Source organism: Notechis scutatus, chromosome 1, assembly GCF_049901735.1.
Source record: "Notechis scutatus isolate UNSWTSFEM ecotype Mainland chromosome 1, rNotScu1.2, whole genome shotgun sequence".
NCBI classification, from domain to species: domain Eukaryota; kingdom Metazoa; phylum Chordata; class Lepidosauria; order Squamata; family Elapidae; genus Notechis; species Notechis scutatus.
In genome coordinates, this window is record NC_142009.1 from 106,603,492 (window position 1) to 106,617,157 (window position 13,666).

Consider the following 13,666-nt stretch of genomic DNA (forward strand, 5'->3'; position numbering starts at 1 on the left):
ACTCAATTGTAGTTCTTTCTTTTTCTCAATTGTAGTTTACCTTCTTTCTAAGAAGAAGAATCACTAAAACACCATGCCCCCCCACCTCAATTCTAAAGCATATAGCTGGTCAGAAAGATATCATGCTCCCCATCAATTTACATCAGAGGTTATCACAAACTCATTCAATACTATTTTGATCCCAAGCACAGGTCTAAGATCCAACTAAGAGACCCTGAGGCTGTAACACCTCAGCATAACCATATTTCTCAAAAATGGAGGTTGGAGACAGGACAGAAATTGTCCAAGATGAACCATCTCTTAATGGCTTCTGTCATGCCCCAGTTGGAATCTGATTCTGAGAGAGGCAGAACAGCTGACAGGGAGTGGGAATGTGGCTCCGGTGCCTGTGGAGGAAACTGGGGAAGGGCACAGGCCAGCTGGGCATTCAGAGGAAGACCCAAGCCCACCCCATCTTCATCCTAGGGCACGCAGGGAGGAATGGATAAGGGAGCAACATGGTTTGCAGGGAGGAGGGGACCCTGACCCCCTTCATGGGCTGCAGCTGGGAAGACTGTTTAAAAGGGCAAACTGTGCATGGCAAAGTTGCTGGAAGCAAAGCATGCATTATCTTTGTCAAGGCTTATCTGGGTTTTGCCGTCCTCCCAACTGTGGGTGCTGCATTATCTTTTGGAAGTCTGCAATTTATCATCCTGGCCTGTCGTGTTAATTACTTCAGTGTGGTTTGTGTTGGGTTTTTTTATTTCTAATTATCTTTACTTTCAGTTCGGACTGCATTTCTTCCCTTCGTAGACTGTTTTTGGAAGAGTTTGATCTCCAGTCGAGGATAACTGGACATCGAGGGCCAAGTTGGAGGCATTAACGGGAATTTATCTACTTTGGTGACTTTGTTATTTTTGTGCCCCACCCCGGGTCATCACAGCTTCTTTATAAGGGGCCAAACTATTGCCCCCTTAAGCATTGGCAGGACTGCCCCATCTCAAGGCTGATTTCACAACTGTGTGTCACCCCTCAGGAAATCTACCTAATTAGTTGATAACACAAGAAACTTATGTACTTTCTCAAGACTAATGGGATCAAATTCCCAGGTAGCCAAGCAAGAACAGGTCTCAGTGAACTCCATGTACCTGCTTCATGATCAAACCCAAATTTTGAGTGAATTCAAATTATCTGATAGATGCCTAGGATATAATCCTCACAAGTGAATCTCTACTTTTGCCTTGTTGAGGAGGAACCAAGTTGCTCTAAACAACGCAGTTTGGATGGCAGTCTATGGATGCAATAAGAGTGAAAATATGCTGAAGTTTTGCTGCCATAAAGTATGCCTTTAATGGTTTGGCTCGTGCTTAATTAGATTCACTCTTTGTTGCTTCTCCAGAACCACTCTAAGTGTCTCTTCTCCATTTTATCTCCCTCACCTCTTTTGTAAAACAAGGAAAGCCCTGAGAGCAGAGAAAAACCACAAAAACATAATCCAAAACCTCCGCTGTCTTATCATTGGAAGCAGTAACTAAAGTTTTAGTTGCACAATGCACCAGGCCTTCAGGAACAACCTCAATTGAATCTTGCAGATGGCTGGGGCTCACCATCAAATAGGAAAGGGTTCATCAAATAGTTTGCTTATATCTTTTTGAGAATTAGGAAATATTTTTCTTTTACTCTTTAAATAAAAATGTGCATCATCTAAAAGTAATTACAAATATTGTTTTAAAAATGACATTCCTTAAGTTGAAAGAGACAATGCCTCCTTTAAGGACCTTTTCCTACCATGAAGTTAAAATGTGATCTAATATATTTGAGTTAGCAAAAACTATCAACATGGAATTTATTGCCAGCAACTCCAAATCCTTGTCCTGTTTTTATTGCCTCTCTCCTGATTTGCTCCTGGATGGTGTCATTTGGATTATTCATATATAGTGCAAATTTACCAGTTGAACATTTTTGCAGTCCTCCTTCAGCATGGTGGGAAAGACATCTGCCAATCATGACATCGTAGCAGGAATGAGGTTGGTCTAATTGCATAGCATTCCATCCATCATCTCTAGGTTTCTTGTGCATTTGCTTCAATGCCTCAACTTGTCACAATTCAAATTAAATAAAGCATGTTTATAAAATCATTGTTCGGATTCACAAATGGATTTGAATCACAAGCAGCACATTTATTTAAGATCTCAAACCTCTTTCATTTTCCTTATTTTGTGTGTGTGTGAGAGAGAGACAGAGAGGGAGGGAGAGGGGAAAGAGAGATTCCATCATTCACCTGTTATGCCATTCGTGTCTCATCTTACACCACTTACAATAATGCTTGTATTGTTTAGACTAGTATTATTGTGCAATTCTTACGAACCATCACTTTCTACCATTCCATAAAATGGAGTGATGGAATGTAGGTTTGACTCAGAGATGGGGGATGCTAACAAAGGAAAATAGATTCCATGACTCTTAGCAACTCCTGTTGTCAGCCCTACAAAACAAGACGAGAAACAAACACTACAAAGTATTATTTGTATTAAGATTGGCTATAATTACAGAATCTTACAGAATCTTACTGTGCTTCCTGTCTACCTGCTTTTATATATCATGTGAATTTGGGTGTGGCCTGCCGAATCTTGACTACTTTGAAAGGCTCGCAAGCGATGATATCCATTTGTGATATTGTGCTGTACAGGTAGTCCTCAACTTACAACAGTTCATTTGGTGACCATTCAAAGTTACAATGGCACTGAAAGCTGCCTTAAGAAAGTTCAAAACATTCTCAAAGATCCATCTCATCCTGGGAACCCTTTTTTTGAACTATTACCATCTGGCAGACGGTACAGAATAATAAAAACAAGGACAAATAGGCTGAAAAACAGCTTCTATCCCAGGGCAGTAGCTCTTTTGAATTCTGCTGTATAGTGCAGTGTTGGTGTGATGTCGGGGGTTTCCAGTTCAATGTGTGAAGAGTGAAGGATATGTGTTTGTGTTTATTTTCATGGTCATGGTCATGATGTGCACTGAAGATGGTGTTTGATTTCGTTGTACGAGGTGCAATAACAATAAAGTAAACTAAACTAAAAAAGTGACTTATGACCATTTTCACAGCTACAACCTTGGCAGCATCCCCATGGTCACATGATCAAAATTCAGATGCAGAATAATAAAAACAAGGACAATAGGCTGAAAAACAGCTTCTATCCCAGGGCAGTAGCTCTTTTGAATTCTGCTGTATAGTGCAGTGTTGGTGTGATGTCGGGGGTTTCCAGTTCAATGTGTGAAGAGTGAAGGATATGTGTTTGTGTTTATTTTCATGGTCATGGTCATGATGTGCACTGAAGATGGTGTTTGATTTCGTTGTACGAGGTGCAATAACAATAAAGTAAACTAAACTAAAAAAAGTGACTTATGACCATTTTTCACAGCTACAACCTTGGCAGCATCCCCATGGTCACATGATCAAAATTCAGATGCTTGGCAACTGGTTCATACTTATGACCATTGCTGTGTTCCAGGGTTTTGCGACCTTCTAACAAGCAAGCTCAATGGGGAAACCAGATTCGCTTAACAACTGGGTAACTAACTTATCAACTGCAGTGATTCACTGAACAACTGTAACAAGAAAGGCTGTAAAATGGGGCAAAACTCACTTAACAAACATCTGACTTAACAATAGAAATGTTGGGCTCAATTGTCGTCGTAAGTTGAGGACTACCTGTATAGAAAGACATGCCCTTATTGTAAGAAATAGTCAGCAGAGGACCACTGCTTTGCAGATCTAAAGGAATCAGAGAGGAGGGAGCATCCACACATCAGCCTAAAATAATAAGACACACCCACTACGGTCACCTAACTTCATCTCTGCATAAGGTAACAAATTTTGCATACTAGCAGATATTATTGAATGCTGTTCTTAGAGGAAAAACTCTATTTAAACACCAATGTAACTAAAAATGACTTAAGCTTTTCTCACTGATAGGGTGGAGTTGAGATGAAGGCCATGACTCAAACATGCCCCAGGGAAAAAAATATTGCAAGAGCCCGATGAGCTATAATTAGGTCATTGCCTAAAATGGTGGTAACTACTTGTATTAAAAGTGCTATTAAAATACATCTCAATTAGAACCATTTAATAAAATGGTGTTCTTGGTCACACAAAATAAGCACTGTAATACCAAATAATATGATTTTAATGCAGGCTATCACATTAGTATGCAACATGATATGTAACAAACCAGTACCACACCTATAGTGCATCCTGTGGATAAATGAAACTCAGTAGAATGAAAAATCATGTTGAAAATAGTTTTACTTTCCTAAACTAGTATCTCATTAATAAGGAAAAACTTAAGTACAGAAGGATCTTAAAGTATATTAAAGCTACTAACAAAATTGATTTCATCTCATAATGACACATGAGAAGACTAAATATGCTGTTTGCAACAAAATGAGAAACCCTACAAATTCTTGTATTAAAATAATGCTTACATGCATAGCTTGCTTAATGTTGTACCTTTACTTAAATATATAATTTAATAGATAATATGTTACTGAATGTATAATAATGTAATATAATTATCATTCAATAAATATAATATTTCAACCCACAAATCAAAAATAATGTATAATGATGTAACGTGAGGCATAATGTTTACATGTATAGTAAAATAGATAATATAAACAATACTTTAGAAGAATTAACCATGTTATTAAAAGCTAAAAAACTTGACTGCTAAATCATTCGGAATCATTTCTAGAATCTTAATTGTCAGTCTACCTGAGTAATGCTTGAGTTTTAAGAGGATTATAAGAACTTCAGATACCTCTCAGCACAAGAAGTAATCCTTTCTGGCAATCTTGGTTACCTTTGGAAAAGCAGTCTGCTACCCAACCAGCTTTTGCTCGCTCATTGACAAGATGTGAATTCTATGTCCGTGATGGCGAACCTATGGCACGTGTGCTGGAAGTGGCACATAGAGCAATTTCCACTGGCACGCAAGACGTAGCCCTGGAGCTGGTCCCACTACGCATGCACACATGCCGCCCGCCTGCCAGCTGATCATCGGGTAGCTGCTGCACATATGGGGGGGCGGGTCATGTGTGGGGAGACGCACGTGCATGTGGAAAAACATGCAGGGTGCACGGTGGTCACGCATGCATGCACAGAGAGGTGCTGTGCACGCACGGGGGGGTCATGCGCGCATGCACAGGGGTGTGGGCTCCTCCGCGTGCATTGCCTTATGGGTGCTGGCACACACACTTTTGGCACACAAGGACGGAAAGGTTAGCCATCACTGTTCTATGTCATCTCCAAATGTGGGAGTTCGGGAGTGCCCTTGCAGTCATGTGATCAAAATCCAGGCGTTTGTCAACATGTTTGTAAAGGGGTGCTGAAAACCACCTAACTCCTCCATCAAGGTGATTTCCTTGCAAAACGTGGGAGTGATGGCCTCATGTGGCCAGCAGTTGCCTTGTGAAGGGTTAGGGTGGGCATGCTTCAACAGCAGCAGGAACAGCAAACCTGTGAAGATCAGCTGGAAAACAAAGAATTTTAGAGTGCAAGGTGTCAAGGGCAGCTGGGACTAGGTTGCAGTGGTTGAGGTTTTTCGGGGTGGCTATGGTATTGTACCACACAGTTTGGGCAGCTGGTGCTTCTCAGGTCACTGTATCTTTGCACCATGCTGCTGGCACATCCAGGGACATTTTGGCCTTGCACTGTGCTGCTGGAGTGGCTGGGGCTTTCCGGGCACTGTGGCTTTGTACTGTGCTGCTGGGATGGCTGAAGTTTCCAAGGGTGCCTGCAACTTTGCACTGCACTGAGGCTCAAGGGTGTCTTGCAGTCTCAGACCTGTGGTGCACCAACAGGCCTCTGATCTTCAGTGTGACAAGCAGCTCCAGAGCTACTCAGTTCTAATGCAACTTACTGCCCTGCAAGGCAGGGTGCAAGGCAACCAAAAGGGTAGAGATGGGGGAGTAGATAGGTGAGGGAGAATTTAAGATGAGGCACCTCACTAAGACTTGAGTCTCGAGGGACCAAGTCTGTAACTGGGGTGGGGTAGGTCCTCAGCTGAAGTCTGATGGAATTTGGTTAACAACAGCAATGGGGATTGCTGTGATTACCGCTGTTGAGCGATATGATCATGTGACATCACACTTTACAACTGCATTATTTAGAAATGGAAATTCTGGTCCCAATTGTGGTTGTTGATATAGGTATATCAACATTAAATACACTACCTTCAGCTTTACCTATTTTTATCTTACTGCAATGCACAAATGATCTCCACAGAATTTCTGGTCAATAGATACAAAGACCTGATGAAAATTCAGTATACATAAAAAGAAAGCTAGATATTGACCATAATAAAGTATAGCCAGAAGCACAGAGTGCCCAATAAAAGCACTGCCACAAATGACTTAAATTTTCTACTAGACCTGCCTTAGGCTGTTAAATTCAGAAAATTATAATTTATTATGTACTGCTTATATTTTAAAATTTTGTTTTGAGATTCTTAGAAATATACCATGATGAGATTGAAACAGTATAGAAATTATGTTAATAACTAAATACATAAAATAAGTCCTGTGCTGTGCTCATCTTCTGCTAGATACAATGTTTACCTAGCTTTGGATTGAAATATGAAAAGTACATTCGTCTGGCCACCTTGGGAAGTCACTCATCCAGCCAAAATCATAACATTGGGGGAGGAATCCTGGAACTTTTGGCATACCATAAGGAGATCATACAAAATACTGATGTCATAGGTAGGTTAAATAAAAGAGAACAATGATAGGGCAAAATTAAAGGAAACTTACATTTGGAGGTAAACATTTATTACATCAAAAAGCAAGGATGTGACAACTGCCTATTTCATTGTATTATTTGGAAAACTGAAAGTAGTCTTGATCTGGTTTGCCAACAAAAGAAAACATAGTGCAACTGTTCGTTATGAACTATAAAGGTTACACAAATAGCTTTTTTGGGTATTTTGGGCAAGAAATACTGAAAACAGAAATAAAAGTGAAACAAAAACTATAGTTTTTAAGGAAAGAATGCAGTATATTACAATATGTAAATTAATTGTATAGAATTATCACCCTGGAATTTCAGGTTCTGATATTTAATTACACATTTAAAATAATGAAAAGATACACACAACGTCTTGATCAACGTTTTATAGCAAGTTCTTTAAACTTTCATCTTTTAAACTTTCAAACTTTCCTATTTCAGACTCATTATGCAAAACCAAACTCTCCTGAAATGGTTCTAATGCTGAGAAAGCTGGAAGGAAAGAGAAGAGAATGAACAGTAGCCTGGTGGGTGGACCCAGTTAAAGTGACAATAGGTACAATGTTGGAAGATCTGAAAGACCAGTTTACAAACAGTTCACTATGGAGAAAATCTATGTAAGTGGTTGTTAGGAATTGGAAACGAGTCAATGGCTCATAATCAATCAATCAAACTGATCATATAAATTGTGTTATAATAATAATCAAAAATTTACTTGCTGCATGAAAAAAGAAAGAATCAGAAAATATACTTGCTATCCAACCAAGTGTTCCGAAGGGAAAGTCCATCTTTAAAGTCTTTCCCAACTACCAAAATTCTCTGAAAAGCATTTACCTGTTTAGAAGTTCCACAGAACAAGCTTCATATTAAATGTCTCTTATTATCGCAAAGACATGGAGCCATTTTCTATATTCCAGTTCAACATAATGTACGTATGCATGACATGAACAAGGTAGGAGTCTTCAAACTATAAAAACAACTGCTTAAATGTTTATAATTCCCACTTCATGTTAGTTCTGAGCTGAAGACATGCATAATATAAAAATGCAGTTCACCAAGCCATACAGGTTTTTGTATTGTAAAGTGACAGATGATACATATATAGATGAGCTTCCAGTGAAAGAATCAACCTTTATCCTGCATGCTTCATTTTTTATTTATTATTTCTTTTATTTGTCAATCGCTTACAAGATAATAGGTATAAGAATAAACATGAATATGAATACAGGAAATAGGTACGAATAAATGGGGACAATAGGACAGGGACGGTAGGCACAATTGTCCACTTATGCACACCCCTTACAGACCTCTTATGAATGGGGTGAGGTCAATAGTAGATAGTTTGAGGTTAAAGGAATGGGGGTTTGACGATGTAACAACAGAGTCAGGCAGTGCATTCCAGGCATTGACTACTCTGTTGCTGAAGACGTACTTTCTGCAATCAAGTTTGGAGAGGTTTATATTGAGTTTTCATCTGTTGTGTGCTCTTGGATTGTTGCGGTTGAAGCTGAAGTAGTCATTGACTGGTAGGACATTGTAGCAGATAATTTTGTGTACTACACTTAGGTCCAACCGTAGGCAGCTTAGTTCTAGGTCCGTGATGGCGAACCTATGGCATGCATGCTGGAAGTGACACGCAGAGCTATTTCTGCCAGCACGTGAGCTGTTGCCCGGAACTGATCCACTGCGTATGCTCACTTTCCCCCCGCCAGCCAGCTGATTGTTGGGTATCTGCCGCACATGCTGGGGGAGATTCATGCATGGGAGGCATGCGCACATGCACAGGGGACGGTGCATGTGCGGGGGTCACATGGCATGCATGGGGGGGCGGGGAGGTCGCACACACGTTGCATTATGGGTGCACTTTTGACACGTGATGATGAAAAGGTTAGCCATCACTATTCTAGGTTGTCCAAGCCCAAAATTTCAAGCCTGGTGATATAGGGTATTCTGTTGCGAGCAAGGAGTGTAGTACTCTTCTCGTGAAGTACTTCTTGATTCGCTCAATTGTATTAATGTTCGATATCCAGACAGATGAGCTGTATTTGAGTATTGGTCTAGCAAAGGTTTTGTATGCCCTAGTTAGCAATTCAATATTACCGGAGAAGCTTCATAAGATTAGATTTACAACTCTTAACGCTTTTTGGGCAATGCTGTTACAGTGAGCTCTGGCATGTAGGTCATTCGATATGATTACTCCAAGGTCCTTGACAGAATGAGGGTCGTCATTTGTTCTGCTGTCTCCTGTTTTCAAAGAACTACACTTTGAAAAGCACTACAAATTAGTTTCTATGCAGTCTTCTTTTTGTTATGTTTATGGCTTAATTTTCCAGCAAAAAGCAAAGTAGTTGTTAGGAATGATAGTCACCTAACAGTTGGGTTGGAAATATATAAACCAGGATAGTCATTTAATACTGTATCTTTAAGAGAATGCTGTAAATGTGATTGGCTGAGGTTCCTCCAACGGCCATAAGATGGAGCCAGAAACCTGGTTTGTTCTTCTTGCATTTCCTGTTTTGCCATATTGCCTGATCGTCATTCTACTTGGATTGCTGTGAGTTTTGCAACTGTTAGCAAACTCCGTTTACTGAACTCTGTTTATGATACTTGACTTCGTTTTTGGATTATCCCTGGACTGATACTAACTGCTTTAACCGTGTATGATTTGGACTGTTTGTTGGACTTTGTTTACCCATTTACTGGAAGTAAAACCTACATTTTACTATTCAGTGTATCTGTATGCTAGTCGGGTGCTATTCAACATCACTCTCACTACGTTTCCCTGAGTGCACTCATTCTCCTAATGGAGAATACCTCAACAGTAGTCAGTTTTAAGACTTATCGTAAATATCTTCTAAGATAATTACACACTTATTTTCCATACTAGAAGAGAAATAATCAGTACTCTTTGTTCCTGCTTACTCCCTGTCATATTTATATAAATAAGATGATATGAATACAAAAACAATGTTTTCCAATATACAATGGAGATGTAAGACAACCCAATCAATTAATTTCATAGGACTGAATAAGAATAGACATTAGATGGATAATATACCAATTCCTCCATCTAAATCTATCACAATAATTCATTTGTGCAAAAAAAAATGGAAAAAACATTTTAAAATTTCCTTCAATGTCCTATCGGTCAATGACTACTTCAGCTTCAACTGCAACAATACAAGAACACACAACAGATGAAAAATAATGAATTTTTGTACTTTATATTATGCAAATGACAAAAATAGATGGCTTCTTTTGTTTCTGTCAAAACAAGTTATTTCAGAATTTAGAATATATTCAGAGATTTTCTTTCTGTAATAAAATGTAGTACAAATACTTTTAATCGAATCTTACCTTTGTAAATGAGGATGGCAATGTAGTCGAAGATATTGAATCCATTGAGATACCATAAGCAAACTGTGAATTTTCTGTTGGAATCAGAGATTGCTGTTTTTCCTGAGCCGCATACTGCATATCAGGCATGTCAAAATAGCTGAAAAATAGATTTAAAAAATTGTTTTAAGAGAAGTTGGAATATTACATTTACATTGAATTATATAAAAGTTTAAAGTTTTTTAAACGTTTTTTTAAAGTTTTTTGAAAACTCAAGCAAGAGCATGAAATGACTTACCACAATGCCTATGGGGTAGTTAAAAAGCAGTTATTAGGCAGTTTATGATCATCAATTCTTTAGATGATGCAGATAATTCAATCCACCAAATTATAGTAATTTCCTCAGTTTGTTCTTCAGTGCTGTACACATCCTCTTTCTGTTTGCACAAAACAAGCCCTATCTAGATTCCATAATTTAAAGATGTTAGACTGATGATGTGAAACACTAGCAGAACTTTCCCATGGCAGCACTGGTCTAATGAAATTTCATTTGTAGGGAAGTCTGCCAGACCTACTGATATTTAGAAGGCTAGTTAAAACCAAAGCTGTCCCGTGCAGTTTATCCCTGCAAAGATAAAAGTGTTTGCAAAGTCATGATTTTAGGTTAGATTGGGCACTCAAAAATATGGCAGAAAGTACAGGATAAAGCATGAAAAAAAGATAACTCCATATGGAAAAAAATGGTAAAACATAATGGCAATCCCCTTGCAAACTATGGAAGAAAACAACTTTGGTGTGCCATAAAGAGAGCAGGGATAGAGCTTGGCTTGAAGGGGGTATAATCTTACTGAAGATGATATATAGAATGAAACAGCATATACTCAAAGTAAGCTCTATCAGATGCTTGCAACTGTTCCATAAAATATATTTGTTGTCTTGGCATTAAAAGAGTCATGCTGTTTGCTTGGTTGCAAACTACTTTTCATCATGTTTCTCAGGAACAGCTGACATTAGAGCCCCAAGCTACTTTTTATTTGATCTGAGTTTTCCATCACAGCTTGAGGGCAGAGTTCACTATTCATTTTCCATCACTATTCAGAGATTCCAATGAAACCCTAACCAATGATTCCCCAGGCTGCTCCTGAATCTGTCCAGATTTTCATCACAATTTGCTTTGGAAAAACTTTGCGGAACAATCCTTAGGATGTAACAAGGAAGATTGAAATCTTTAAATATTTGGTAAAGTCTGCCATCTAGTGAATTGATTCTACTAAGCACTGAGTATTTAAGCCCTAGAAATTTTTTTAAAAAATAGAAAAGGGTAAAGTAATGTTCATTATGTGGTACATAAAATTAGTTTTTGCTATAACAAAATAAGTTAAATAGAATATCTAATATTAAACCTGCCTTGTAGCAATATAATATAATAAACTGAAATGAAAATAAATTTTAATAAATGAATTAATATATGTTTTATGGCATTTTTGAGGTTAGGTTTTGGTGGGTAATATTTTTCCTTGATAAAATTTTGTATTTGTCTATTAAAACATAATTGTGCTTCAAATATTTTTAAAAAATATATATCATAAATATGAGTTAGTTGCCAAGCACCTGAATTTTGATCACATGACCATGGGAAAAGCTGCTGCAATGGTCATTAGTATGAAACACAGTCATAGGTCACTCTTTTTAGTGCTGCTGTAACTTTGAACGGATACTAAATGAACTGTTGTAAGTTGAGGACTACCTATAGTAACCAAGGTAGTCCTCATAGACAAAATGAGGCACGGGCATCATTGTCTGGGCCATTGCATTCTAGATGAGCAGTAGTTTCTGGATGGTTTTCATAGGCAGCCCCATGTCATGCACATTGCAATAATCCATTTCTAAGGTGGTGTCTGAGCCAGGGACCTAATAATATTTGCAGTCACACAGTCATGTCAGGATTAAACCTGAGTCAAATGTTAAACAGAAGTGAGAGCACTGCAATGCCCAAAACATGACAGGATGTAGATTTGATCTTCCCCCTCTGTTAGCACTGATTGTAAGTAGATACAAAGAAAAGTAAAACCACAGAAGAATGCCCTCTACTCCCAAATCTTGCAGCCAGTCTAGAAGGATATCGTGATGAATAGAATCTAAATCCACTGATTTAGGAAGACAAATATGGTCAGAGTGCCTCAGCAACAAAAGCAACTAATGCTCTCTTCACACTGTGATTTGCCCTGAAATCTGTTTAAGTGACTCTAGATAATCTGTAGAATCCTCTGCATCTGAAATCTAATCATCACTTAAAGAGTGTCCTTAAAAAGATGGATTGTTCAGAATCAGTAGGTCCGGCTATGAACAAAGAACATAAAATAACAGAGTTTGCAGCGACCTTGGAGGTCTTTTAGTAGTCCAATCCCCTTCACAAGCAGGACACTCTATACTATTTCAGACAAATGGCTGTCCAGTCTCTTTTTGAAAGCCTCCAGTGTTGGAGCACCCACAACTTCTGAAGTTCCACTGGTTGTTAGGAAATTTCTTCTTAGTTCTCAGTTGCTTCTTTCCTTGATTAGTTTCCATTCATTGCTTCTTGTCCTGCCTTCAGGTGCTTTGGTAAAAAAAAAAAGGCACAAACACACACATAGGGCTTCTTGAAGGAGCACACCACAATAAAATAAAACAAACTTGCTATGAAAAAAACAAAACAGATTTAAATCCCATCATTTGCCACATGGTGGCATTGCATGCCTTTATAAAACCAGGTTGTACATCTGCTGCATTAACCAGTTGCTTGCTATTTTCTTCCATTGTAGGGCTGTCACAATGTATTAAATGTTACAATTCATTGGATTTGGGGGGGGGGGGGGAATTACACTTTCTCACCAGAAAATCCTCTGAGACTGTTGGATGCTGTGTGAAATAGTAATTTGAATGTATTGTCTGTCATGTTACATGTGATAAGCGACACAGCTTTCCAACTCCCAGACAATTTTAAGAATACTCTTGAATTTTTAAAGGTGCTTTCACATAGCTATAAAAAGAAAAAAATATCTTCCTTGATTGTATCTTTTAAATGACATCTATTCTCCCCCTGCTTGCTATCATGTGATGACATATGACTACAATACTGCCATGGGATTTTCACTAAAAGGTGTGTGCATTTTTGAAATTGTCTGGGCCAGGGAGGGGCTTTAATTGCACCTTTGTAGTTATGCATTCAATGAGTTCTTGATTTTGCTGACTGATTTATGTAAATGTTTTTTTTTTCTTTCCAAGATTACCCCCACAAATGTACCAACCTTGTAAAATAAGCTTTTTCACTTATTCAATCAATTAGCATTATTTACTGTCTCCCCAGAGTTAATGATTTCGTATTGTATTTCACTTACTTTCAAAATTAACGGTACTTTGCCAGATAGCTGTCAGTGTTGACACAATATACAGTAAAAGCGTTAAAAAAAGACTCCCGTATGTAAACAATGCCAGCATTCATGTAAAAAAGGAGATAAATATGGTGCCAAAAAAAGTAAGTGTGGGCGGATGCTGAGCAAGCTTCTTACACAAGCTGTTTAGAGG

At 38.4% G+C, this 13,666-nt stretch overlaps 1 protein-coding gene across 1 annotated transcript in view; it reads right to left on the reverse strand.

Annotated features, from left to right (window-relative positions):
- The window catches only part of CRYBG1 (crystallin beta-gamma domain containing 1), a 121,010-nt gene that overhangs the window by 72,115 nt on the left and 35,229 nt on the right, over positions 1–13,666 (reverse strand). The window contains exon 2 of the mRNA XM_026666620.2: positions 10,124–10,262. Coding sequence (XP_026522405.2) covers positions 10,124–10,262 — 139 coding nt within the window. The remainder of the gene's footprint in view (positions 1–10,123; positions 10,263–13,666) is intronic.